This window comes from Electrophorus electricus, chromosome 12, assembly GCF_041902795.1.
Source record: "Electrophorus electricus isolate QZ-2024a chromosome 12, ASM4190279v1, whole genome shotgun sequence".
Lineage (NCBI taxonomy): Eukaryota > Metazoa > Chordata > Actinopteri > Gymnotiformes > Gymnotidae > Electrophorus > Electrophorus electricus.
Genome location: NC_137508.1, coordinates 13,855,438 through 13,883,342, shown reverse-complemented (window position 1 = coordinate 13,883,342; position 27,905 = coordinate 13,855,438). Strand labels below are relative to the sequence as shown.

Genomic DNA, 27,905 nt, shown 5'->3' with positions numbered 1-27,905 from the left:
ACGCACGCGCGCGCGGTCTGTTCTGTGGGCGTATTCTAATGGCTACAGAGCTCTACTCCACGGCATTCCACACACTCCATCATTTCACTCCATCACACGCGAGATGTCAAACGTTCACTCGCAGGACTGCGGGAAGGAAACGAGAAGGGGGGGGGGGGGGGGGGGTCCTCCCCTGGCCGCTGCCGTCTGCTGCTCCGAGCATTATGATAATGAACTCTCGCGCTCCCTGAGGGTAGGAAATACGCCAGGAAAGGTGATATTTCCACTTCTACCACCACCACAACTACCAACACCACGAGTGCTACTACCACTACTACTGCTGTTACTACCAATACTACCACCATCCCCACCACACACCCAAGTGCACGCAAACAGTGAAGCGCTCGCAAGCATGTTTGGTAAGAACGGAATCTGTTTGTGTCTCCTTGTAATTGTTTTCAGTTCTGGATCCGTTTCAGCTCTGGATCCGGCCTGAACGCTCAGCGAGCGGTGCGACAAGCGCCGCGCACACTTAACCTCGGGGTCGTTCACGGGGCGCCACACGTCTGCGACGCTGCGCCCGGCTGCTCCGGGGAGGGGAGGTAAGCGGTGGACTCACTCCGTTTCTGCGGGGGTGTCGCATTCAGGGAAGGGCTGGCAGCGCTGTCGCCAGTTGCCATGGCCACTGTCCCCAAACAGCGAAGTCCTAAACAAACAGAGCATACAGGAAGCTCGCGGTCGCAACGGCTCCCGGGAGGCGGGAGGAGCGCGACGCTTGGCTTGATCGGGGGAGGAACGGCCCCCGCAGCACAGATGTGCCGGGTTTACAGTAAGAGAGAGGGTGAGATGAGGTGTGTCGAATGCTGTGGTCACCAGGGATGGTTCTGCCCTACTCTGCTCCTTCGGAACAACTTGCTAATCTAGCAACTGCAATAAATGCAAAACAGACGGCCCAACTTTACAAATTGGAAAAAACTGCATTTGCTGGCATATATTAATAACGCTGTCAAGGTTTTAACTGGATTCTCAAGACTTTCTTTTATTGCTTTCCAAAGCTGTTTTCACTGTTTATGACCATAGACGTAACAGCTGCTTTCTAGTGCTGCTTTAAAAAAATGTAGCAGCAACAGCATGAATCTATCTGATTGTTTTCATGTAAGAAAAGGTTTTCCATTTGCTGCAGTTTTAATTTGGTTCATTTATAATTTGAGATGCTACATAGACCATGAATATGCTCCTAAGAAGAAACTATATAAATTGGTCAGAATTGGTCGAAATATTGGTCAGAAATAACACAATTTAATTTTCCCCAAAATGTTTGGTGCAAGCTTGAAAACAATTGATTACACTGAGAAAAAGGCCTAATTGTCAAACATTTGATCGAGCTCAACATCCTAGGGGTGTCTATGGTGAGATATACATAGGACTATGAGATAAAAACACCTCAAATGCACAACAAACATGCTCCGTCTGCAGCCTTGGGTAAAGTCCTAATCCGACGCGGTGAGTCAAAATTATAGTCCCATGGCCCCCATGCAGTGGTCTTTAGTGTGTGTGCATGCTAATCTAATTCATCCAGCCAAGCACTTTTTTTTATTATGAACCATTAGGCAGATCATAGCAGTGAAATTTCTATGTGGATTCGGAGTCCAAACCATAGTTTCAAAACACCTAGTGAAAGGTTATTTAGTGTTAGGGATGTGCCTATGACCTCAATTCACTGCTTGAGTATTGAACAATTTATTTTAAATGCTAAGTACATGAATCTTCCGAGTCTGCTCCATACAGCGAAGCTATATTAGCTACATTCGTGATAGTGTATTAATTGTTTTAAGCAATATAGTGCATTATAATGAAACTGTCACTAGGGTACATTGTGTGGACACTATCTAGGGCTGCTGCAATGCAGTATGGGATTTCAGTTTGAATCCACAATGGATATTCTTCAGTATATGCTTTCAGACATGACATCACATTGGCAGACTCCCAAAATAGTGTACTAAATAGCAAGATAAGATGTGGTTTCAGAAAAGTGTTGGATTTTCAGATATGCTTAGATTAGCACTTGCATCAGAATGGCAGGGCGTTTTGTCATCAGGAAAACAGCTGGGCTGTCAGACATACAATTTTGCTTGCTAATGCACAAATGAAACAAATAAATAAATAGAAACTGGATTGAGAAGAAGTGAAGTTTCAAATCGAAAAAAAAATCTAAGTAGATAAACTGCAATCATGGGAAAAGTTACTAATCTTGTGACATCAATGCAATGCACGGTAGCTTTAGTTTACTTGTAGCAAATTTAGTTTTTTAATGTCAGTGCACCCATACAGCAAAGAAATATATGTGGAATATATGTATCTGTTTGCTTATAACATTCCAGCAATGCAAAAAAAACAAAAAAAAAACAAAAAGAAAGAAAACCTCTCAGGGCAACCATTTTGTTTCTAAACAAAACCACTTGACAAAACAGGTTTCTGGTTGGTAATGAGTTGCAGTCTGTTCATCTGTTATGTGTGCGATCTATATTTTAATTTGTGCATTTAAACTGTATATGTTCTGGATAAATGATGAGAAATTAACACACTTAAGAGCAGAGGTACGATACTGATTTTCACTTAACCACTTTTTGGTCTGGCCCACTTGAAGTTGGACTGAGTGCAATGTGGCCTTTTATCTAAACTGAGTTTGACATCTCTAATATAGACACTGCAACTTAAAAACATGGCCACACAGTACTGTCTGTAGTAGAGGAGTAAAACAGTCATTTCTGACCATACAGTGTGTTACGCTGTGTGACATGTTCTAAAGGTGCTAACCTGGGGAGGTAGTGAGGCGCTGGGCTGGCTGAAGAGTGCTGCCCTGCCGGCAGACCGCAGGGAATGTCCTCTTCTCACACTCTGGTGGGCAAATGGCCCCGACAGCACCTCCTACAGAACAGGAGGCCAAATCACCACATCAGAGCGAAGTCATGGAAAAAGACACTGTAACAGCACAGTTTTGCACGGGGCCAATACAATTCCATCTAAAAATAAATAAATAAATAAATAAATAAATAAACAGAAAAATTTTTGTTTTGCAAAATTTGCAAAATATTTACGTTTAATTTCAAAAAAAGCTTCCTAACCTGCTAACTTCTAACCTAGAAGTTTTAGCTCTATGGGTAGATCCAAAAATATCACCCAAGCACACATGTTCCAGAGAACACATTTCTCCTCTGTGTCTAACTACACCAATTACCTACCACAGCCGTTCCCCATCACAGCCTTCATTAGCAACAATTAGACTCATTGTCAATTAAGTACAATCAATTAATTCTCTTAAAATACACTGGTACTCACAGATCATATGAGAACGAGAGCGGCATATACAGAGGCACAGAATGCGGAGGTGTGCGTTGTGGGGAGGGAGGGAGGGAGGGAGGGAGGGAATTATGATGGCATGGCAACGCAGGGTCTGGAATAACTGGAAACCTCGCATCACCACAGACGATGCAGGCACAGAGCTCATAAGTCAGTGTCACAAAGCATCCCTGTGTACTTTTCACACCAGAGGGAGCGGCACGGGGCGCTTGGTCCATTGCCCTCGGAGAGCGAGAACGAGGGAGAGTGAGGAAAAAAGAGGAGGTGGAGAGAAAGCGATGTGGGTGTGAAGAAAGCCCAGACACCAGGGGTGGGTGTCACACGGCAAGGGTTTCTCAGCTGCGTGACTAAGTGAGAAAGATCTTCCACTTGTGTGGTGCCTTTCACATGTAGCGATCGTCTTCCGATTAGCATCCAGACAGAAGTAGTAAAGGTGTAGCTAGCGAAGCCGGTTGCCAGGGACGCCAGACAGCCTGGCAGGCGGACAGTGGCCATCAGCCGGCTGTCAGCCGCTCAGACTTGACAGTGGCACCAATTAGAAGTGCCCTGTGCCGACTAGCACGGTACGCTGCTCATTTAACATAACGGAGCATTTTATAGGCTTGCCCACAGGATGCTGTTCCCACAGTTCACATGGCAACGGCAAGCTAGTCCTCAAATCAGCCCCACAGAACATTTGTCTTTTTAAAAACAGACAAACAGGTGCATATTCACACATCGCTCAAGTGTGCATGTACACGCCCATCTGTAGCTGTTGTGTGTCGAGGTGAATAATTGAGCATAGTAAATTGGGAAGCCACTGCTCTAGAACACGCAGACCTATGTGGGTAGCCAGCACACTGATAGCAGGCTCCAATTAGGCCAGCGCAGAGGTCGTTACTGTTTGTTAAGTCTTGAGGTTAGCCAAACGTGCTTGGTGATTGCACTGAACAGCCCCCGGTGGAGATGCGTGTGGAGCCATGGTGCTCGTAAGGCTCCTGTGAGCCGCCTGTGGGGTCTCCAGGAGCAAGCTGAGGCGGGAGAGCCCCTCCGCTCCGTCATCGCAGCTGCTGTGCGTGCACACGCCTCAGCACGGGCATCAGGCCCCGACACAGCATTCCGCGTGAATCGCGAGCACCAGCGTCCCACCGCCCTCGGAGAGCAGCAGGACGTTTCACACAGAGGCAACCAACGCGAGGAAGGGTGGGACCCCTCAGAGGAACTGAAATCACGCGGCATCCGGCTGGAACGCGAGCTACAGGGCAGTGGGGCCACGTGCGGGGCCAGTGGTTTCACGACAGCTCACCAGCCGTTTTTTTTTTGTTTTTTTTTTAATCAAGCAGCCTGAATTGGTCTCTTGAATTGTTTCGACAGCGACCGAAAGGTGCTTCGTGTGAAGCTGCACTTACTTTCCAGTTCTGACTGACAATGAGCGCCGCAGACGACACGAAGACAGGCTACGTGTTGCCGGTGTTTTTTTTGTTTGTTTTTTTTTACGGTGACCTTACAGGAGCAGACAAAAGGTGCAAAAGCACTTTATCTCTCGCTAGATGCCCAAAAAAGGGAAATCAAGCAAGCGTCCTTGCCTCCTACGCTGACTAATGTTTTTGAGGGCAAAAGGCATCAACGACCCACGCCACCACCCACGCCCTTCCCCCCCAACGCCGCAGTAATCTTGCTGCTCAAACCCACCCGAAGCTGCCAGGCAGATGCACGCTTCTGGGATGCAGCTAAGACCCATTGTGGCGTTTACGCTTTAAGAGGTGTTAAGCACGCGTTAAGAGGCGGCCAACTCGGTCGGTGCAAATGGAAGACCACCCGCGCTAATTCACGAGCTAATCGGGTGTTAATAGGACCCACTCCCCACCGCGTGGGCTGGGATCACGTAGAGCAGCGCTAAATATGGGCAGTTCCAAGAACGGCAGGTGGACCGAAGCCGCAAACATGCGTAGCCGCTAAGCCCAAAAGTATTTAGTAGGGCATGCGGCACGTGTGGCTGAGATGGTGATGTGATGGAGGGTAAGGACCGGCTTGGTTCACCTGGAGAATCGGGGTGGAAACAACTGTTACCATGCAGATTTTCGGTCTGCACAGGTCTGCATGAATAGTGCTGAATACAACAGCAAATCAAGGGCAAAAAAAAAAAAAAAAAAAAAAAGACGACATGAGCTTGCGAGTGTGATGTGTGTATGGGGAAGTGCATGTGTGGCTTCCTCTGAGAACACGTGCACGCACACACACACACACACACACAGCTGCAGAAACAATGAGGGTGAGTGCAGCTTCACATTTCGAGAGTGTAGCAGGCTAAGGAGGAAAGCGACGTGTCCTGGGGTGTGCGGTTGGAAGGCAGCGTGGGAAGATGGGCTCCCTGCGTCCTCTCAGGCCTTCCCTTTACTGGCCCTCACGTCATCATGGGAACGGGCTTCTCACTGCGCCACCACCACGTTCTTCTCATTTCTCCCATGCCTACTGTAAACCCTAATGCACGTCACACACACACACACACACAATAAGCACTCAGAAATACTGCAGAAACACACACACACACACACACACACACACACACACACCACTCAAACGCTCCTGCTCACAGCTGTACTCAGCCCTCTGAGTGACCCAGGGGAATACCAAAGGATGAGGGGGAGATGAAGCAAAGGCCATTTATCCATCCTCTCTCTCTCTCTCTATACTATACAGAGCAAAGATGAGATTTCCAGCACATTAAGCAAGCTCTCACAATATGCAAAATAATGGGTAACCGTAAGAGTGTGTGTGTGTATACTCGGGTTTGGTCTCAGTGGGATGCAGAAGAAAGCTGGTGTTAAGATGTTGTGAGCTCCACTGCAGAACTAGATAAGCGGGGGAATCCCTGCATGTTCCCAGTAAATTAGTCATGATGAGCTTTAACAATATGTAGCACGCGTAGACACACACGCACGCACAATGAGACACCAAGTTCTCCCTGTACTGCTGGTGAACCACCTCAGTCAAGGACACAGTAGACACAATAGGGAGCAAGAGCGACGTCTGATTGGCTAGTGTGTGAGTGGAGATTCCTCAAAATGGTAAAATGGTATGAGCCATTACAGTTTCACATCATAGCTGGCTGAGCTCGGTTGCAGAGAAACACCCCCCCCCCCCCCACACACACACGCGTGCAACGTGCAACACTAATTTGCAGCCCCGGCATCAGGTTAATTCGTCAGGCTGGCTGCATCTGGAGCAGCTACATTGAATGACTGAGCAGGAAAGCACCTCCATTCATAATAAAGACACCCGCAATCCTGCAGCCGTGCCAGGGAGCAGGGAGAGAAGACCAGGAGAGAAAGAAAAGAGAGAGTAGACAGAAAGGCAACCCAAAGAGGAGACAAAGAGAGAAAAATGAGAGTGAAGTAGACAGAGAAACACAACAACCGACAGGAAAGGAGTTAGAGAGGAGACAGAAAGAACAGACAGAGAAAGGAGAGAGACAGATGTAGACAGAAATAGAAGGCAACCAAAAGAGAAGGCGAGCGGGAAGGTGTTGGAGGAAGAAGATGACAGAGAAACAGCCACTGCACTCTTACCTCGACACTCAGGGCAGTTAAATGAAAGGCACTTCCTCTGTCTGCCGCTAATCGTGGGCCGCTGCCGGCCATCAAGGCTCGGGGGACGACCGTAAAGAGGGGATCGCGCCGGGAGACCCCAACGGACTTTACGAGGCTTGAAACGAGGCCCTGGGCCACCGTGAGGTGCCTGCGTTTCCTACTGCTGCCTCTGATGGGGTCTGATGGGGTCTGATGGGGTCTGCGGCCCACGGGGAGGAGGTGAATGGGAGGCGGCGCCGTTTATAGGAAGCGATATTTTAAGTCGAGGTGACGTCGACCGCTTCCACGGCCGAACGCTGACGCGGAGCGAGCCGGGCTGAGAGAGACCCAAGCGGGCACCACGCTGGTTCTGGTTCCACCACGGATTAGACAGTCTGAATGAGGAATTAGCTAGTTCCCCTCAACCTTCATCCTTTCTCTTTTATGGCCTGTTCAGACCTGCGCACACGCACACATGACATCAGAGTTCACATACCAGACCAGGTCTGATTTTGTATTTCACAACATGTTATTCACAATGTTCTACAGGCTCAGATTCAACTCTTAGTGCATGCGTACATGCGAGTGTGTGTGTGTGTGTGTGTGTGCGCACACTGTAGCTAATCTCCATAAAACCCTATGATCGAATTAAAAGAAAAATGCCCAGTAAGGAGGAACCCAGTGCACATGGAGCGTGAGCTCTGAGCTGATTGTGTTAGGTATAGCCCCTCTGGCCCAGGGAGCGTCCTACAACACGCCCCTCCGCTCCGTTACAGTGTGTGCCTGGTGCAGCCTGAACGAGGGCTCCGGTTCCACTCCGTGGTCAGCAGATAGTATTTTAGCGCTCCTCGCCTTCCAAACGGCGGACCAGACAAGCGTGGGCGGGCTGTGCGAAAAGCAGCATGTTTAAAATAATGGCAGTTACGCCACACTCTTAATGGGGTGTACACACAAGCTGCCTTTTAGGAGGTGAGAGTTCTTGAGGAAAGGAGAGGGGAGGAGAGAGAGAGAAACAGAGAGGGGAGGAGAGAGAGAGAGAGAGAGAGAGAGAGAGAGAGAGAGGAGCTACTAAGCAGAGAAAATGGACAACAGGAAAGGAAAGGTCAAGAGAGGAAAGGGAGGGGGGAAAAGCACGAAATTCCTATGAAAGTTTACATGAAGCATTAAAGAAGCAAAAACTGTACAGCTTTCGTAGGGTTAATCAGTGGTTTTCTGGACAGATCAGACGCCTTTGGCTAGTCTGGTGTCATCAGTTTTAGGGGCTCTCTCATTTCTGGTGTCTCCAAACTGGCACAATAAACCTTGAATTTCTTTGGTTTTTAAGAGTTTTTTTTTTTATTATTGCCAAGTTTGAGTCTAAGGCTGACTGGACTATTAGGAATTAAAGATCATGAAAGACCTAAGTGAGGGTATCAAAGTCAAATTACTGCAAAAATGTTATTTTTTCACACTATAGCAAGTCTGTGATTCCAATACCTCCAAATTTGCTCCCATAAAAACACCCATTCCAGGATGCAGTAGCTAAAGTTATATTATGTTTATAATCCCCATGGGAAAGCAAAATGATTGAATGTTTTCATACCCAGTTTAACCTTAACTACATAAGTCTTCGGAGTTGATTTTTCACATGACTACCATTAGTCTCCGTGGACAGAGAGGCGCTGTTGTGCGGCTGGACTGTAGCAGTGCACACAGGTCACCTGAGGGATGAGCGTGCTTACCCAGCCCCGCTGGCAGGGAGGAAAGTAATTACTAGTGTGCGACACCAGCTTGACTCTGCAGGAAATTAGCCTCTAGTTATCAACCGTTGCTTTAAAGCCAACAGAGCCAGACTTGTAGTAGAAAAACACCTTCGTTAGGACGCAGCAACAGATGTTTGTCACCGTGTTCCCTGGTGTGAATGAATTACGCATCTGCTCCGATGGGTGTGGAAGCACTTGTACAGAACAACCAAAAGCATGAGAAGTTCTGACCGGTAAACGATGCTCGTGAGAGAGCAAGCAGCCAAGCCGTCGCATACAATGTAGTCGGACAGGTTAAAATGATTATTGTTCTGGTTTCCAAGTTACAGCGAAAAGCGACGCCGCTGGGACACTCCCGGCTGACTCTCTGACTGCACCAGGTTATGTAGCAGGTCCAGCCGCAGGGCCGGGTTAAGAGTTGTGGAACTGGATTTCACAGGTTTGGTTAGGTGGCGACAGCAGGTGATGACGCTGATGTCGTTCCATCCGTGGGTTTGGGTCGGCTGTCGCAACGTCGGTGAGAAAAATGCAACTGGCCCAAGTGTACTTCAACGCACAGAAGGCACAGGCAGCGCGGTCGCGCGTTAAAAACAAGAGCTCGGCCCGGAACCAGTTCGCCAATTAAAGCTGAAAATCACGAGTGCCCATCCTCCACGCACTGAGGAGGAGGAGGAGGAGGAGGAATCGGCTGCGAAGGGACTTCCTCTGAGCGTTTCCACAGCAACTCCATGGCGACTGCGAGAAGGTGTGAGGTCGGATGTACTGGCAGAGCCGCCTCCCCACACGCGCTGTGGCAAGAAGGCAGAGAGGGCGCCAGCTTCCCCCTTTAAAAGGCTTAGCGAACAATTACAGCCTTGCTAAAAATATATCTGAGGGACTGCCACTGGCTTGGGATGGCCTGCAAATTGTTTAAGTTACAGGATGGTTTGGTTTTTTTTTTTTTGGAGGGGCAGGCCCCATCACTCAAACCACACCTTCAACACGGTTTCGTTTGCCCTCACCATGCCCCCCCCCCCCTCTCTCTCTCTCTCTCTCCCTCTCTCTCTCCCTCTCTCTCTCTCCCTCTCTCTCCCTCTCCCTCTCTCTCTCCCTCTCTCTCTCCCTCTCTCCCCCTCTCTCTCTCTCTCCCTCTCTCTCTCCCTCTCCCTCTCCCCCTCTCTCTCCCTCTCCCTCTCCCCCTCTCTCTCCCTCTCCCTCTCCCCCTCTCTCTCCCTCTCCCTCTCCCCCTCTCTCTCCCTCTCCCTCTCCCCCTCTCTCTCCCTCTCCCTCTCCCTCTCCCTCTCTCTCCCTCTCTCTCTCTCTCTCTCTCAGTGCAGAAGGGATTCCCTCAGGATCCCCTGGTGAAGCGGAGCTTCAAGCACGCCGGTTCTGCCATCAGCTCTGCTCCGTTCCACGCGCTCTGCCACCCCTTCCCTCCCCACCGTCTCTCCTCCATCCAGCTCTCGCTGCTGCTCTCTACAGGCCCAGGCTGTCCTGGCTCGCGGGCAGGACGCGGGCAGGACGCGGGCAGGACCAGGTCTTTCCGAGAGGAAGCTGCTCTGGAAACTGTGCTGACGGACACGCCTGGATACACAAACAGAACTTTGTTCTTTTTTTCTCTTTTGCAGCTGCCCTCCCAAACCAACTGCAGTCTTGCCAGAGTGTGTGTGTGTGTGTGTGTGTGTGTGTTAGAGACTGAGAGGGAGGGGCAAGGACATGCGGTGGCTACAGATCGCCAGTTCATTACAAATGCCTTAAAAACAAGTGGCTTTAACATGAAGAGCTGCTGCCAACTCCCACCATATGGCTCAATATAATGTTTCCTAATTATTAGCAGAGCATCAACCTTTGTAAATCTGTTTGTGATATTAATAATAATAATAATAATAATAATAATAATAATAATAATAATAATATATTATACCCCCCTACCAAAAGTCTTTCATTCACACAGGCCTCAACACTGAGGTTTGAATGTAATCAAGAATATAAATCGCAGTATGGTACTGGTTTCTCATATTATATAGTCCTATCCCCACTGAGTTTAACATGTCCTACACTGCAGGAATCAGAGGCAGCGGTGCGGGAAGCATCTCTTTCATGCAGTAACGTGCCTTGGTTTTGACGAGTGGGGCATGACAAGCGTGGTTTACGATTCCCCTGCCCTGCTTGGATGCCTTTCATGTCTGGGGTCTGCAGGCGTGCTAAATGTAGTTTCTCTGCAACGATATCTAGAACCGTGCGAAGGCCCGACAGCAGGGCGGTCATCCGGGTTGGGTGACACGGTCAGGTGGCCGGTTTTTGCAGTGCCTGCCTCCAGCGCTCCGGAGTCTCTGGAGGTAAGAGCAAGGCTAGAGCGCCGCACTGCGTTTTTGGTTGCGGTCCGGCACCGCCATGAAGGGACTGCGTTGTTAATGCCCAGTGCGCCCTGCCTGCCTTCCACACGAGACCTATGAGTGCAAGAAGAGAAAGCGCACCATGACGGCAAAGCCGTTTACACCTTGCTTAGGACATGATCGCGTTCTTATTTCACTTGGCCTTGGGAATAGCCAGAGGTAAACACCCTCAGGAAGTACTGTGCTCAGATCACTCGCAACGTGTTTGGAGCCGGTTAGAGATGGATCTTGACAAAATTTAATACCGGTCTTCGTCAGGTCTTTGATATCCGTGTAAAATTACGCAAAAACGGAAATACCTCTGACGACACCCTCACAAATGAAATTAGAAGCTTGGCGTCGTAGGTGAGGGAATAACAGGTGGGTCTGTTCTGTATCAGTAAAACCAGACCCAGCTGTTTCCCACCAGTCCTGATTTCTGTGAGATGACTGCACTTCCCTCCCACCAGGGCAGAGGAGGCACTGCCTGCTTTAAATGGTTTCTTCCAGTATTTGACAGCATATAATACACTGGGAGTAACAGGTTAGCGCTTAGTAAAGTGGAAACGATGTACAAGCTGGTCCTTTCTACACAGGAGAGTAAAATCGGGTCCCTTCTGGTCACACACTCTAACGAGAAGTGTAAATGGAATCTGACCAATGTATATCCAGATACCTTCATGAAAGACATGTTAATGCGAGGTGTAAACAGACCCTTAGAGAGGTCACAAAGAGGTGGGTGCTTTAATGGTAAACCCTGCAAATCCTGAAATATGAACTACTGTTCATTTCTTTTTTATTATTCATGGTTTACCAGAAGTCCAATCAGATGTACTGCGATATCCCTTGTATATGGGCTGAACTATAGTGTTGCATGCCTAATTCTTTCAAAAAACTCATTAAGCTCTGTGACAGACATGCTGAGAGTATGTGAGCATTAGAATGTGTGTCTGAAAAGAAGCGAGCGTGTGTGTTTACGTTTGAACTCTTATCTCTGACGGCTACCAGCCAGGCTGCATATCTAGTCTGACAAACCTGAGCAAACAGGCCCTTTCTTCGCGAGACCCACCCAGCAAAGCAGATCGGCAGAGCGCTCACTCTTTATTAACCCTGTGCGAGAGCCTACACCGCGCCGGCTCCGCGTTGTCGGGCTTCCGCCACGGAAACGCAGCCAGCAGTCGGAGCGGGGGCTGGGCCGCTACGGGGAGCACCACCTACTCGTCCGACAGCCGGGAGGATTCCGTGTGCGGGCGGGATTCCGGTGACTGCAAGAGGATTGAGGGAGGAAGCAAGGAAGAATGAGGAAGAAATCCCTGTGTTACGGGGGAAGCCAGTAGAGCCACTTGGAGGCGGGGCCTAAGGGGTTGTCGCTATGGCTCGGCGGCTCGTGGGGGGGAAGTACGTGCAACAAAGGACAAAGGCTTGCTTTGGAATCTGCAACTTCCACCCAACGTCTGTGAACTAACACACTACAAAACAGCTTTGCCTTGGTGACCTCTGTGGTCAAAACTTGGCTTCAACAGAACAGCCCATTTCCATAATTCTTTGGGGGATGAAAAGTGTTCTGTAGTTTTCCAACAGCTGAAACTAAATGCTAGTCCACTCTGTAAGAGCAGCTTTAAGTGTGGAACGCCAGGGTCTCCAAGCTGGGCTGCTGAAATTCCTGTTCGGAAAGTTTCATTTTGAAATGTATAAAGTCCCTAAAATTACCAATAATCTTATAAATAGTGATACAGTTGTCTAAAATAGAAATGTACAAGTCGTGGCCCTGAAAGTGTCCAGTCCGCGTGCGTCACTGCTATGTGCAAGTGTTATAGAACACAGAGTGCACGGAGAAGCATTTATTCCATTGAATGAATAAATAATTATCATTTATTTGGTCAAATTTTTTTTTTTAAATGGAACACTTGCCTCCACTTGTCTAATGTTAAATATGCGCAGGCCAGAGGTGGGTGGCTGCAGAGATGGGTAATGAAACAGCAAGTAGCCGGATCATTGAGCAGCACGCTCCATCACAAGCCCCTGAACCTAAGCAGTACCAACTTCATTTGTGCTGCATTTAGGATGAGCACAGTGACCGGATTTCACAATTCTCTCTCTCTCTCTCTCTCACACACACACACACACACACACACACACACACACACTCACACACACACACTTTTTGTTGTCACCCTGAGCTACAGTCATTAAGATGGCAACGTTATAATATATACAAGGTGAGTGTGTGGAGATCAGACACACACACACAGAGCCAGGTTGTGTCAGAAGCGAGCGCTGCAATGTGCAGCCACCTCCGTTTCTCCCGACGGCTCCCCCCATGATAGAGCTGCCGTTGCATCACCCTTCCCCTGCGACACCAAATGACAGCAACTCTGCCTCCCAAGTGTATGTGGACAGCACGCCACGTAGCTGACGCCAGTGTCTCCTGGAAGGCTGCGAGGCAGAATGGCCTAGATACTGGAACAAAGCATCACAAGAGCAACATAGTTTGCATAAGCAACTTGGTCAGAAGACCGAGGTGACCGAGATCGGCCCGGTGGAACGGGTCACAGGCCTGCCCACGCAGAGTCAGAATCAGAGTCAGACTCAGTCAGAATGGGGATCCATTCATTGGCCAAGTAAGTTTCCACATGCGAGGAATTTGACGATATCGGCAATCAGAATAAGAACAGGAGAGACGACACAACAGGTAGAAAAATATAGTAGATAAATAAAATTCAACAACAAAGTATAGTGCAAGTACATTTGCCCAGATTGGTTAAATAAAATGCTGCTATTTAATAGGTAAAAGCTGTACAATGTAATGAGGCCCGCAGACTGGGCTCCTGGACTTCTGCCACACAGTATGAGCGCCAAACTCCGTGACCAGGGGGAGGGGCTTGTCAAGCCCTTTATGTGAAGGCTGAAGATCAAACAGGTGGGTCATTTCCGCCACTGGGTTGGCGTGCCATGGCATTTAGAGGAGAGACTAACAGGAGCATTGGCTGGAACAGAGGAGGGGACGAAGGTTTTTAAGTCTTCTGCTTTCTTTGTATCCTTTGGCTACCATTTCTTACCATTCTGCTACCAGTGTAATACATTGCACGTTGGGACATGAGGTATTTAGGTACACAGAGGCTTGTTGTGAAGGTTTGCTAACTTTCCATCTGTGTAACACTTGAAGAGGGGAAAAAAAAAAACAAAAAACAATTGCTGATTTTCTCACACACACACCGTCACACACGTTCACAGCGTCGGAATTCTCCCCACTGTAACCAGACAACATGTGAAGTAATGGGCTGTTCCTGCCTGGTAATTACTTTCTTAAGCAGACAATAACATGCACCTTCTGTGTACAGGGTTCACATTCTATATTGAATTATAAAGCGCCCGTTTTGTTGGTGTTTGTTTGGTGGTGCTTTTGTGTTCCTCGGTCTAGCAGAATGCTTGCGGAAAACACAGAGGGTGAGTGAAGGCCTCTATTTAATCAGATACAATTCCAGGTTTCTTGCTGGTATGCTTCTTAACCGTTTCAGTTCAAACCTTCCTTCTCCACCCATCGGGGCAATACAGTGACAGGCTGGCTTTGACTTTAACAGCAAAAACTTGCAAACACTCAGCATGTGTGCACATGTAAGTGTTTTTGTGTAGACAGGCAGAGGGGTAATCAGGTTTTTAAAAAAAACAAAAAAAAAACCCACACACAACGACATTTCACCACAAGGGCAAGTGGCCTGAGAGCCAGTCAGGGTGGTCTGGGGACCATGTGCTTGCTTATGAACACAGAGCCTCTCAGACGGTTGTTCTGGCAACTAATTACAACGCAAACAATGCCCTGAAGACAGTGGCTAGGTCCTCGCCGCTTGCCTGCACTCACACCGTTTGTCAACTCGCATCAGAAGTGCTGCGTGACGCAACACTGTAGATGGCCTAAAAGCCTCCTCCAAAATGGGAGCCATCGTTCGGCACAGAAACCCTTCGGGTGCGTTGGCATTAGGCTGGTGGTGAAGGTGAGCCTCGGACCGTAGGAACCACCGCGGAGTAAAGCCACTGTAGAGGCATGGACGGGGTTTGAAGCTTTGACAGATTTAAACGGGGAGTGTGAAGAACTGGAGCACCCGCCGCTTTTACCGTGCTGTTCTCTGCGCAGCCGGTGGCGGAGGGGAGAAAACTCCGCCGCACGAGACTCGCTAACAGGGGACATTTCTCTCACAGCGCGCTTTCGCGCTCCGCTCCCAGGGCCGGCGGCGAGACAGAGTCCGACGTCGCCCGTGGCGTCGCGTCGCCATAATGCCCGTGAGCTCGTTACCGATGGGGACTCGTTAGCGGATGTGGTGGTGTCTCGGAGGCTGTTAATATGAAGTGCCATGCACTTGTCTCCTGGATGCACCGACACGAAACAAAGTCGACCAAGCTGAGAGCACTTGGGGTTGACCGTCCACGCTCGGGTTCAAACAGCCGGCCTGCCCCTCCTCTGGCACAGAGAAGCGCACTACTGCAGTAACGCACATCGCCCCAAGAACCTCTTGTCCTGAACTGGATCCAGCTACTCCGTTCTACTGTGGAGTCTTTAGGCTAAGCCACTGGTAGTGGCAGAGCAGGTCGTATCTGGGTAACACAAAGGAGACCCTACAAAAATCCTTCAATAGCTGTGAGGGCACAAAATAATGCAAATATGTATGGGCGCGTAAGGACATCGCTGCCTGAATCTCTTCAACATTTAAATGTCCGTGTTAACCACATAAACCATGGACGATCTCTGTGATTTTTATTTTTTATGATCTAGTGTAGCAATGTTTTATGACCAAGTCTAACTGGAGACACAAGGCACCCCAAATAACACAGTCATTGAACAGTCCTATACGAAAATGGCAGAACAGACGAGTCCTCTCCTTATAGTATCAAACGTTAAATACAAAACAAATCAACTAACAACACAGACATGTTCCTGTGACTCCATTATTCATCTATGCAAAAAGAAATGTGAAACCTGGACCTACAAATAGCTCATGCAATCCCATCACCCCACAGAGCAGGCCTGCATTCCTCAGCCTGGATTGGATGCATTTGTTTTTACTAGATTCCCATGGAGGCTTTTACAAAAGAATTGCCCTGGACTGAATCTGCCCTACTTTATCCATTTCTTTTGGTTAAATAAAGCAGATAAGTGAAAACCTGTGGTGGTGAAGGGGGAACCAGCGATGAGTGGGTGTGCTGGGGTGATCAGGGGATGGGAAACGCCCAGGCCGATGTAGCTCAATGTTAAACAGGGGCAAAAATAACAGGCCCTCCCCTCCAGAATGCGTAGAGCATGTTTGTGCATTTGCATCCTATTGACACAATCACATAAGCATTGATATATCTGAAGACTGATCAAGTCACTCAGGGTCAATGAGTGCAACACCACAAACCCATGACTGCAGGGATGCATCGGCGTACACAGGTAACAGAGCAGCTCCTCATCAGTCATCGCGTTACATTCATCAGGCCTCCATTAACAGAGCGCACCAAGGCCACCCCTGCACTGATGAGCAGAAGGGAGCGGCGAGGCAGTGGGAGGTAGGGTGCTCTCGCTTGGAGGCGACTAAGGAGACCCGAAGCCACAGCTATGTCCGCGTCCTTCAGATGAGTCATTTCAGACCACCCCACACCAAATGGTTCATGAAACGGTGCTAAAAATGTAACAATATTAATTAATAAATGTAGAAATAATTTTTTTTTATAAAAGACGTGTCTGTGTAGATAGATAGATAGATAGATAGATAGATAGATAGATAGAGAAACATTCTTCTCAATATTTTAAGCAAGATTGTTTTTGCTTTGTATAATATTAGAATAGAAAAAAAAAGTAAATAACTTTTTAGCCACAATGAGCAAAGATGTTTTTAGAAAAAAAGGTGCAGAATTTCATGAAGAGAACACCTTTCTAACTGTCGGGCACGGAGGAGGATCGATCTTGCTTTGGGCTTGTGTTGCAGCCAGGAACACGGAACATTCCACTGGTAGAGGGAAGAATGGATTCAAATAAACACCAGCAAATCCTTGAAGCAAACGTCACACCTTCTGCCAAGAAGCTGAAGATGAAAAGAGGACGGCTTCTACAACAGGATGATGATCCCAAACCTCAAAATCCACAATGGATTTCCTCAAGGGGCACAAGCTAAAGGTTTTGCCTCGACCCTGACAGACCCCCGACCTAATAGTCATCGAAAATCTGGGGCTAGACCTCAAAAGAACAATGCAGGCAAGACGGCCCAAGATCCTCACAAAGCTAGAAGCCTTGTGCAAGAACGACCACTGGCAAAAATCCCCCAAACAAGAACTGAGAGAGTCTAAGCTGACTACAAAATGCATTTAGGCTACAATCTCTGATACCTGCCAAAGGGGGCATTACTAAGTACTGAGTGTGCAGGTTGCCCAGACTATTGCATCAAGCCCTTCTCTTATTTCACTATTTTGAAACTGTAAAGATTGCTTAAAATATTAAATTAATGTGTCATCTTAACTTAATGCCTTTTGGAAATCAGGCCATCTTTTACTCACATAGCTTGCTAGTCACAGTAATAAAAATGTTTACCAGTGGAGCCCAATCTTTAGAATGTCGTTGTGTGTGTGTGTGTGTGTGTGTGTGTGTGTGTGTGTGTGTGTGTGTACACGCATTTTATATATAATTATATATATATATATATATATATATATATATATATATATATATATATATATATATATATATATATATATTATTGATTTATTTTTATTTTTTCCCCCCCCTCTTCATTTTTTAAAATTATTTCCCCTCAATTTTTTCCCTAATCACCTTAGGAATGAGATCACTATGAGCCTGTGAAAATTTGCATTTTATTTTGAAACAAATCATGACATTTCTGTCAGAACAAAAGCAAAAGAAAAGCATGCTGTGGGAGTGACCTCACACAAACAAACCTCTGAAAACACACATGCCAGAGCAGAAACAAGAGTTTTGATGTCGTTTTGAATATTCAAAGCACTACGTATTGAACATGCTAACTGAATTCAAAAGTGACACCAAATCTAAAGAACCTAATGTGATGTTGAGTCTTCTGTAGATGTGTAGATTCAAAGGAGAGTCCTTAAAACAGACTAGCAAGATAAACAGTTCAAACCAGCTGGACAGGTATCTGTTTGTGTTTCACACACACACAAACACACAAACACACACACACACACACACACCCACCAAAGGATTGATATAAACATGAGCCAGTGGCAGAATGACGCAAAGTGGCAAGGTGAGAGAGAAAAATGAGCTCACCAGTAGGGGCGAGTGGAAAATGTGGCAAAGATATTTTGTGATTTATTTTTCTATTACATTAATTTAGCCATGTGCATATTACACTCATAAAATGAGTCTTACATCACTTGTATAAGATCATATTAATACATCAGTCAACACATTATGAATTTAACTGACTGCACCACAAGCAGTTTTCTCTAATAATTAAAATGGTCTAGGTGGGAGGAAAAACTCAATGGCTGAATGAGGACCTTCCCTACTCACTGAAAGTTGCAATCTTGTACATGCAAGTGCATCCCCAGCCATGCATGCTCCATCGGCTTGGTGGTGGGTGTTTCAACAAAGCCAAGTAGCCCTTAGCAACATCTAAATCCGTTATAAATACGTTACGTATGATCGTGCCCAACCACGACAAGGCCTAATTTAGCCCCCCACTTGCTCAGCAGAAACGAATCGCTGGGTGCTTGCGAAAGGTTTCATCCATAGAAATTAATTCATGCATCGAAACCGTTTGCATAGTGACCGTAACGCAGAACGGTTCACCCGGCCTCAATTTCCAGGCAAGTCCTCGAATATTAATCAAATGAAGTGTCATGGATTAATATCTGGTTATTTACATGATTAATTGTCAAGTGCATTCAAATCAGAACTTGGAATAATGAGGAGATTTAGAATGCAGTATTATTTCAATATTTCATTTTAACTCCATAATGCCTCATCAGGTCCTGAATACTCAGCTTCCTTATGCATTCACTGTTTAAGAACCAGCTGAACGATCACGGTGCACATCCTCCACTGCCCAATCAAGAAGAAAATGAGGAATGCGTCACAGGAGCAGACTAATCTCTACCAGTGCAACTCACCACCTACTTTCGTTCTGAACTGAGATCAAATTCCAGAACAAGAATATGACGAGCATCTACTGGAGCTCCAAAACAATATTGCAGCAACTATACAGCAAGATCAGTACAGAAATTCTTCAATTATACAGCATGAGCTCAGGTACTTGACTAGTAATCAGAAGGTTGCCAGTTCAAGCCCCACCACTGCCAGGCTGCCAATGCTGGGCCCCTGAGCAAGACCCTTAACCCTCAATTGCTCAAATTGTATTCAGTCATAATTGTAAGTTGCTTTGGATAATCGCGTCAGATAAATGCCATAGATGTAAACATAGGCTAATTCTGGTTAATTATACAATTAACATTTAAACATTGTTAACTTGAGTGTTGTTTAAGCCTACATAAATTACATTAGCAATAAAAATGAACAGGTGAGAGGTTAAGAGATACTCTCTAGATTTATATTGCTAGACTGCATAATTAATGCTTGCAAATCACAATTTGGCTGGTCATTTCTATGGCCCTGACGTTTTTGCTGGTAGTCGCTCTTAGGATAGAATCAGCACTCGGATAGAATCCGAGATGAAAAGGTTTTCTTGTGTGCTGATTGGAGCCTTCTAATTTTAAGGCTCAGCATGCTAACGTTTTGTTTAGGCAGAAAGTATAAGATATACAGACGGGGATACGGCTATATAAAATCAGGCATGCCATCACAGGTGCAGCTGAGCTTAATCTCCAGCTAGAAGAACACATCAATAACTTGAAGGCCCCTAAATCAGTTAGAAGTTGTAACTTTCCGTTAACTAACCTCATGTGTCCATTTAGAGCAGTCGACAAACATAACTGATTAAACCGCATGTTATCGGCATTCAAAACTAAACAGAGCATTTGGTTCTTTGGCATTCTCCACTAGTAACAGAAGTCTTCCAGTCCAAGACCTGCCCATAAGAGATGTGGAAAAGTAGTGGGAGTGGAAATGCCGGTAGTTCTTGGAGGTTTATCAATCACCTCGTCACTTATCATGACGGGAGAGATGGGCTGTGCGGGATTCCACCGCACTCCACAGAGCCGCCAGGTCCTAAATCTGTTAATCTGGATTACCGCAGGCACCCAGTCAATCTCAGCCACACGGGTTAATTATCTAACTCATCCCTGATTGGATTAGACGTGCCGTAAGGTGGTCCACGATTCCTGACCTTGCTTGGTGCCAACACAAGTGCACGCGCACACACACAGAATATTTCATAAATCAAAGTCAAAGGAAATAGGTTTTTTTTAAATGGTGATGAGATGTAACTGATGAAACCGAGTGCACCCCAGAAATGTCCACATCCACGTGGTGATTTATGGCTTCTCTCACACGGAGCCCTGGTTGGATCTGCAGAGTCCCTAAGTGGCCTCCCTCTCTAAAAAGGGCCTGCCTTTATTGGACAGCTGCATCAATAGACAGCCAGTGCAGGTTAAGTGCCGCTCTCCGGAGTCCAACCTCAACGTAAAGCTCGGGATTCAAGCACCTTATGAATATGAAGGGAATCGCCATTATAAATCACTCTCTCCCATGGTGCTTCATCAGCCGAAACTCGGCGTGTCTGGGTGGAGGCCAGCCCAGGCTCCAGATGGAGGGCCACATCCTCCAGTTCAAGGGCTCACCTTATCCAGCTCATCAAGTTAATTATCAAGCCTTCCCTGACATGGATCAGATGTGTAAGGTCAGAGAAAGCTTTGACATGTTCGGTGGTAGTGGCCAGTGGGTTCCCAGGACCAGAGTTCAGACTATAACTCTAAGAACAAAAACAAGCCTCAGCCCCTTGAGCTCAACTGGGCTGCTCCAGTCTGGTGTTTTTAGTTTGGTGGGCTGAAGGAACAAATTAGCCCTGATGTGTTCTAAACTGTCATGACAGGGATTCCTTTGCTTGTCCATGCATGTCCACTGAAGGACTATTGTTTAGCTACTGTTCTCAGGCAGCTAAGCAGATGAAGACTTGGCTGTCACTGCACTCTCATATGCTGACAGGCTCCAGTGCATATCAGCCACTCTTGGGCAAGTAAGAAGCAACTATAAATGCAGACATGGACAAAAATACTGCCTGTCTGAAGTGAAATAAAAGCTTCATATACAAAGCTACAGATGGACTTACAATCAAACCCGGGTTCATCCCAAAGCTGGGGAGAGACAAGCTATGGTGTTAAGTGTACCATGGCATACTTTAGCTGTTTATTGTTGGTCTACAATAATAACTGAAACAAAAGTTCTTTACAGTCAAGCCTGTTTCTTTTTATTTCCTCATTTCCTTTGCTTCTCAATTTTTATTTCTGCTTCTCCCTAAAGTTCTGGGATGGGATCAAAGGTTTGCACCTTGCTCCTTTGATGGCAATAACTGTTCCATGCGGTCTATACGGCATATTGCGAGGCGTCGCTGCGCACTTGGAACAGCAGAGCTCAAACAAACCTTTGGAAGGGAAACCCAGAGGCTCCCGACTCTAGGAGGAAGCACCCGCAAAAAGGGAGGGGTCGCGCGCGGAGTAGGCGAAATTGTGGGCAAAGAACCTGAACGGGGCCAATTGCATCTGTAGTAGAAGTGAGCACTTGAGCACACGAGTGTGTAAACGTGGGAGACGGTGTTGGCGAAAGTGAGACATGGTGAGAGGGGATAAAATAGCGCCTGTAGTTCACCGGACGCCGATACGGACGCGCGGCTCTGTTGCCGCTGGTTCTGCCGCACTGTAACACTCGCGCTTCGCGCGCGCACGCACACACACACACACACACACACACACTGCAGAGGCTCACGAACGCGTCGGGCTCTACGGAAAAAAATATACCTAGGAGCACACACACGGGCCAGTGCGTGCTTACCTTATATGATGAACAGGTTAAATACAATCAGTGCCACGTATACAGTCTGCATAACAACTACAAGACAGCGCGTAATGTTTCCTTCCGCGAGCAACCGTGGCACGCTCAACCCGACTAGCAGCACTGGGAATCTCTCTGGTCACATCCAGCATTAAAGTTAAGACCCACGGTGCACTGTTGCATTCAAGGTTATCCCGTAAAGAGAGAGCGCACAGGCCCACGCACCCTTCCGGCCAATAACCCGTCATCGCTCGGCGTAACGGAGTTTACTACTTTGACACAGTAACATGGAATTAACGAAGGGAATGTTGAGGGGCGCATGCAAGCTAACCCACTCCTATTAGCTGTACAAGTATACGCCTACGGACATGAGCCGAACCAACAAGCCAGCTAATGATGCAATGTCACAACTGATGGCTATTTAATGACCTTATACAAAGCCGTCTCTGTATGTACCACGGTAGTTTAATACCGGCCAAAACGCAGTTCCGAAAAATGTAGTCATATAAGTCGTTAGCTAGCTACTTCCTTAGCGGGCTTTCTTAGCTACCCACCTCGCCACTAACGTTACCAGAAGAATCCACCCCCTCGTACCCTTATCGCCCTCCCTTGCCCAGCACCCGTGCTTAGTTATAGTCCTACCGTTCTTGTGCGTTGATGATGCCGATGTGAAGGGACACCGAGCACGGGGAAGGGGGAAACTACTGCAACGCTGCTCCGGGACAGCAAGAGTCTGCACACTTTCACAGCCATCTCTGGAGTGAAACCCAGGCACGAAAGCGACCACTGCGGGCGAAGTCGCTGAGACTGCTGAGGGCGGGGGGAGGACGGCGGGCTGGGTTGGGCTACGGTATCATTAGACACAGCGCGTCCGATATTTTTTTTTTCCGAACAATGTTGGATAAATGGGACCAGCTCTCTTCTGGGAAAAATACTTTAGCACTTCGGTAGTTTCTGTTCTATGTATTAGCAATGAAATCTAAAACCATCGCGTAACCTTTTTTTTTTTTTTACCTCAAGAGTCTATCAAAGAAAATAAGATGAAAATTGATATTTTATTGGTCAGAAGGTTACCTGCTGGTATACTTTTTAAGCCAATCAAAAACAAGTTATGGAGCGCGGCAGTTATTGACAGTACAACCAATCGGAGAACACGGGACATTCACATTTCGGCGCCTTCAACTGTAATAGGAGGTCATAACCAAGCCTTTTCATTTTGAGGATTCTGTAGAGTTGCTTCATTCATCAGTGTCGTTCATATGTCGCCAACAGATTATAATCGATTTATATTCGAATTGTATAAATTATTATTTTCAATAAATAAAAAAACATCAGTCATCGAATGATGTTATCAAATAATTAACGATTTTAATTAACAAATAATGAACAAAGTAGAACCATATAAGCATTTTAAAACGTGTCTTTTGCACCAGCAACAGATCATGTCACAGTGCACCGCTTTGTCATGTACTCTGCTTTTTGGCAATAGAGTTTTTTTCCATTACATTATTACTTTTCTATTATTAGTACATCCTTCACTCTGCTCTGTGGTTACGGCAAGGAAATGGTTGAACAGCCCCTAAGTTCATACAACAGCGCAGGGTAGCAGGTTCTTTGTAGTAAGCTTGAGAACTGAAGGAGTGCGGAATAACAGAAAATAATCAAAGCTTTGTACAAACCAAGAGATTACTAAACTACATTATGCCATAACCTCAGGTCCATAAACATAGTACAGTCTTGCTGGCAATAACCTCCATTCTGTTTCTGATTTTGGACTAAAGTACTGTTTGTGAACACTTAGCAAAGTTGGATCCCTTTGATAGTATGTGAGCACCACTGGGCACTTTTATGTAGGTGACAGTTTTAAGGAACACAATTTTGCTAATTCAGTTATTAGCATAGTTGAATACACAATGCTACGTAAAGAGTATAACAGCATGGTGCCAGTTATGTGTGTGGAGGCTTGGGAAGTAAATTAAATGACTTTCGAAGCAGCCATAATCATTATGATGCAAACTTCATTTTTTTATTTACCAAAGTAATAAAATTGTTATTATTAATAAAATTCATAATACACGTTTTACATACAAGTTGCTCATTTCATTTTTCTTGATCTTATTAGACAGGTATAATCACCCAAGCACTCTAGTCACATAATCCAATACTACGGTCATAAATAATGCATTTATAAGAGAAGCAAGCAGGAATAAGAAACACTAAACAGGGCCAATGTGTGGAGTATGCTAATATAACCTGCTTAATCATGCTGTCCTGCTATGAGACCAATTCCACAGGGAGCCTAGTCTGCCATGTTGAATCTAATCGAAGTTTCTTCAGTCTGGTTATGCAACAAATATGATGGAGTCTCTTCTCCCACGTGTTTTCTCTGCACATAGGTCATAGAGCTATGTTATCATAAACTTGAATATGAAATTATAGCTATGATGATGATATTAAAAATGATATTAATACACATAATGTATTAATACCTGTTGGGCGCCAGCTATCGTGGTGTTTTATCTGTGACTAAAAAAAGCCGCTCTGTTTCTGCCTCACACCTGTTGCCCTAAAAGCCCCTGACTACCAATCATAGTAGGCTATGAACATGGATGACATCATTGCTCTCTCCAAGCCGCTGCCATAGGCGATTTTCACATTTGCTGTGTATTCTTCATGCCCAAGACACACCTCCCATTGTAAGTGCTGAAGATCTGAATGGAGGGTGGTGATTTTTCTTTTTTGCACAAACTTGGTCAAGTGAGGCAGACAGTGAAAAGTTCCATCAAATACAGTGTGTAATCAGCTGATTCTGGTTCGTAATGCATCAGTCCTGTCAAGAGGTTTCGATAGGCTAGCACTGAGTCACAAGGCTGCTTGCAGTCAGACTAGCAGCTGGAGTTTATGAGATGCTAAATATCTGGAGGAGTTAAGTACCTCTGCTGTGTCCAGTCTCTCTTTCTCACTCTCTTACACACACTCACACACACACACACACACACACACACACACACACACACACACACACACACACACACACACACACACACATAAGCCTTCTAACATGCTCAGAGCAGAAACCTAACACAAAAGGACAGCCAGGGTTAGGCTTTTAGATGTTCCATGGTACAGTGTTTTCCAACATGCACACTTCAAGTTCAGGCCTTGAGAATGTGTGAAAGTCCAGTGCAAATCTGATCGACTATAGCAGAACCAGGCGGGTGTGGCCACCATTATCCAATGACTGATCAACTTTTACCTGCCTGTAATCAAAACTACAGCCTTCTGGACAAATCCCTGACCTGTGTGCAATGTCCACAGCCTTGATGATGATTCCTGGGTGTGTGCAGAATGTGAGAGTCCAAAGCAGATAAACAGAATCATTAACCTGCTATTGCTTGCACTCCTTGCTCACTTCTACAAACACCACCACCCACATATTGTGGGGTATTTACCTGTCAATTAGATAAACACACACACAGATACGCACAGGCACACAAACACACACATACACATTAACAACAGAATTGTGTGGAGATTAGATGATTCACAGCATATAAATATCTCGAAATACTTCCATTTCCACTCTCAAAATGGCCATGTGGCGGTTTACAGTGAGCTTAAGCTCATTAGTAACTGGGCAGGCCGAATGTACTGCAAACAAACCAGTCCCAGGACACGGAAACACAACCTTTGTTGGATTACTCACACCACCTTTGCACACAATAGTGAGAAGGGAGTGACTCTGCTTAGTGTGGCTAAGCCATGTGGACAGACTGGTTGCTGTGTTAAACAGCCCTGCTTTACCAGTTCTCATTATAAATGGGTGAAGCTCATTCATCAACACCGAGGCTATCCATGACTGGCTGATCATTCCACAGACGTGGAAGCTGTAACAGGAGGCGTGGCAGGATGCTGAGACGAGCCGTGACGCAATAAACGTTTATTAACACACAAGAGGAAACCAAAACACGAGAAGTAAAACACTGGATTTGGGCAACACAAAACACAGGCTCAATTATTGACTATGGTTAGCTGCAGCGTAGCACAACACACATGGGTCAAACATCGACAAAGACTGTCGGCAACAGAAAACCTTAAATGCATACCGAAATGGAACAATGGAAAACCAGGAACAGGTGTGATGCATGAGAGGGGTGTGGCCATTAACACACACACACACACACACAGGGAGGAATCGAGAAGGAGGGGGCCGTGCTGTGACAGAAGCACATTAAATGAATAATATGTTAATGTGCATCCTCATGATTTGTTTTGAACTCTCATCATAACCCATAACACATGTCCAACAGAGACCGTTAGACATCATATCTCTTGGCATGTATCAGATATTTGTTGCTCGCCTCAGCTTCACTGCAGCTTTATTTTAGATTCACTTTAGTGCACAACTAGGTTACAATATCATAAAAGTTCTCTATGTAATCCCTGCAGGACTTGACGACATGTTGTGCGTTATCGCATCCAGATTTCTCCGTGCGTTGGAAAACGGTGAGGTGAGGAGAAGTGGGTACGCCTGCATCCATCGTGGCCAAGTGGATGAAGTGGTGGGCATGTAGCACTGAGCGAATCCATTCTGACGAAGATAAGTTCGTGAGCAGAGAATAGCAGGGGCTCAGAGAGAGCTGAAGGCAGCCGTGAAGACACACGGGATGGCCTTTCATTACCTGCAGGCAGGGAGCAAAGAATGCGCCTAGATTTGATAGATTCAGAAATGATAGTCACTATTGCTGAGCCGTAATAGAGGGTGGGTTTTATGAATACAGACCAAAAACTATTCATGAATATTTTTAGATTGAAATGTTAAAAATGGCACAGTGCAGGTATATGTATTGCAGTTACTGTGCAGAGAGAGGCAGTTCCTTACTGGACCGCTCAGGCTGTGACCTGGTGGAGCTATAAATTGGGGCCTTTTAGTTGGACCTTGTAAACCTTTTGGCTTCAGAAAAGCCTGCACCCATCAATGTGGAGATGAGTGTACAAGAAAATATCAAAGTTGATTTTGGGTTTAATGGAACTTTTGTGGTTAACGTTTGCGGTGCAAATTGTGGTTATTATAAACATCTTCCTGTGACTTTGACCTTTTTGATTTTAGGACCCCTACTGTCAAAAATACCTTGATTAACACAGGGGACCCAGGACATATAATTATATGAGTGGTGTCTCATCTATTTGTCATCACACACAGTACTAATGTGAGAACAATGTAGGACTGCATCACTAATCACCATGCAGCGGTCATGCCAAAAGCATGGGTTATAAAGAGTAACGTTAGTAAGGGACGATTATCAAATCATGCTCGTCCTGTCAGAACCATCAGACCTCTACAGCTTGTTCAGAATGCAGCAGCATGACTGGTCTTCAATCTTCCGAAGTTCACACACATCACTCCACTGCTGCGCTATCTTCATTGGCTTCCAGTAGCTGCCCACATCAGATTTAAAACCTTGATGCTTGCCTACAAAGCCAAAAATGGACCAGCCCCTCCATACATGATGTCAATGATCAAAGTACCATCTGTACCTCAAGTACATCAAACCTTGCATTCTTCAAACACAGACTGAATACCCATCTATTTGTGGAATATTTAAATGACCACTGACCCTCCTCCTACGTTGACTAACTGAAACTAGTATTTATTGTAGGGTATTGTTCATTGCACCGATGTTGACTTCTCTTTTGTTGACTAACAAACTCTAGCACTTATTGATTATTGCACTTATCATTGGCTGAGATAGAGCTTATGGATTTGGCAATTCTAGGCATCAGCATGGACCATAGTTCGGACTAGTGGTTGCACAGTGGTTAAGGTACTTGACTTGCAACTGAAAGATTGTGGACTCTTCCCTGCCAAATTGCTACTGTTGGCCCCATAAGCAAGGCTCTTAACCCTCTATTGCTCAAGTTGTACTCAGTAAAAATTGTAAGTTGCTTTGGATAAAAGTGTCAGCTAAAT

At 46.2% G+C, this 27,905-nt stretch overlaps 1 protein-coding gene and 1 long non-coding RNA gene across 3 annotated transcripts in view; one reads left to right on the top strand and one right to left on the bottom strand.

The window, feature by feature from the left end:
- mcu (mitochondrial calcium uniporter) overlaps window positions 1–22,744 on the bottom strand; it is a 50,592-nt gene extending 27,848 nt beyond the window's left edge. Inside the window, exons 1-2 of one of the 2 annotated variants that reach the window (XM_027022975.3) lie at window positions 22,577–22,743; window positions 2,797–2,907 (exon numbers count right to left, since the gene is read on the bottom strand). In XM_027022975.3, coding sequence (XP_026878776.2) covers window positions 2,797–2,907; window positions 22,577–22,687 — 222 coding nt within the window. In that variant the 5' untranslated portion in view covers window positions 22,688–22,743. Of the gene's footprint in view, window positions 1–2,796; window positions 2,908–22,576 lie in introns of both variants that reach the window. The other variant, XM_081724494.1, reaches the window with a different exon arrangement.
- Window positions 166–13,290, top strand: LOC145660230 (uncharacterized). The gene is made up of 3 exons (XR_014126454.1): window positions 166–253; window positions 442–581; window positions 9,946–13,290. It is a non-coding gene; the product is annotated as an uncharacterized LOC145660230 (long non-coding RNA).
- Window positions 22,745–27,905: the final 5,161 nt, after the last annotated feature.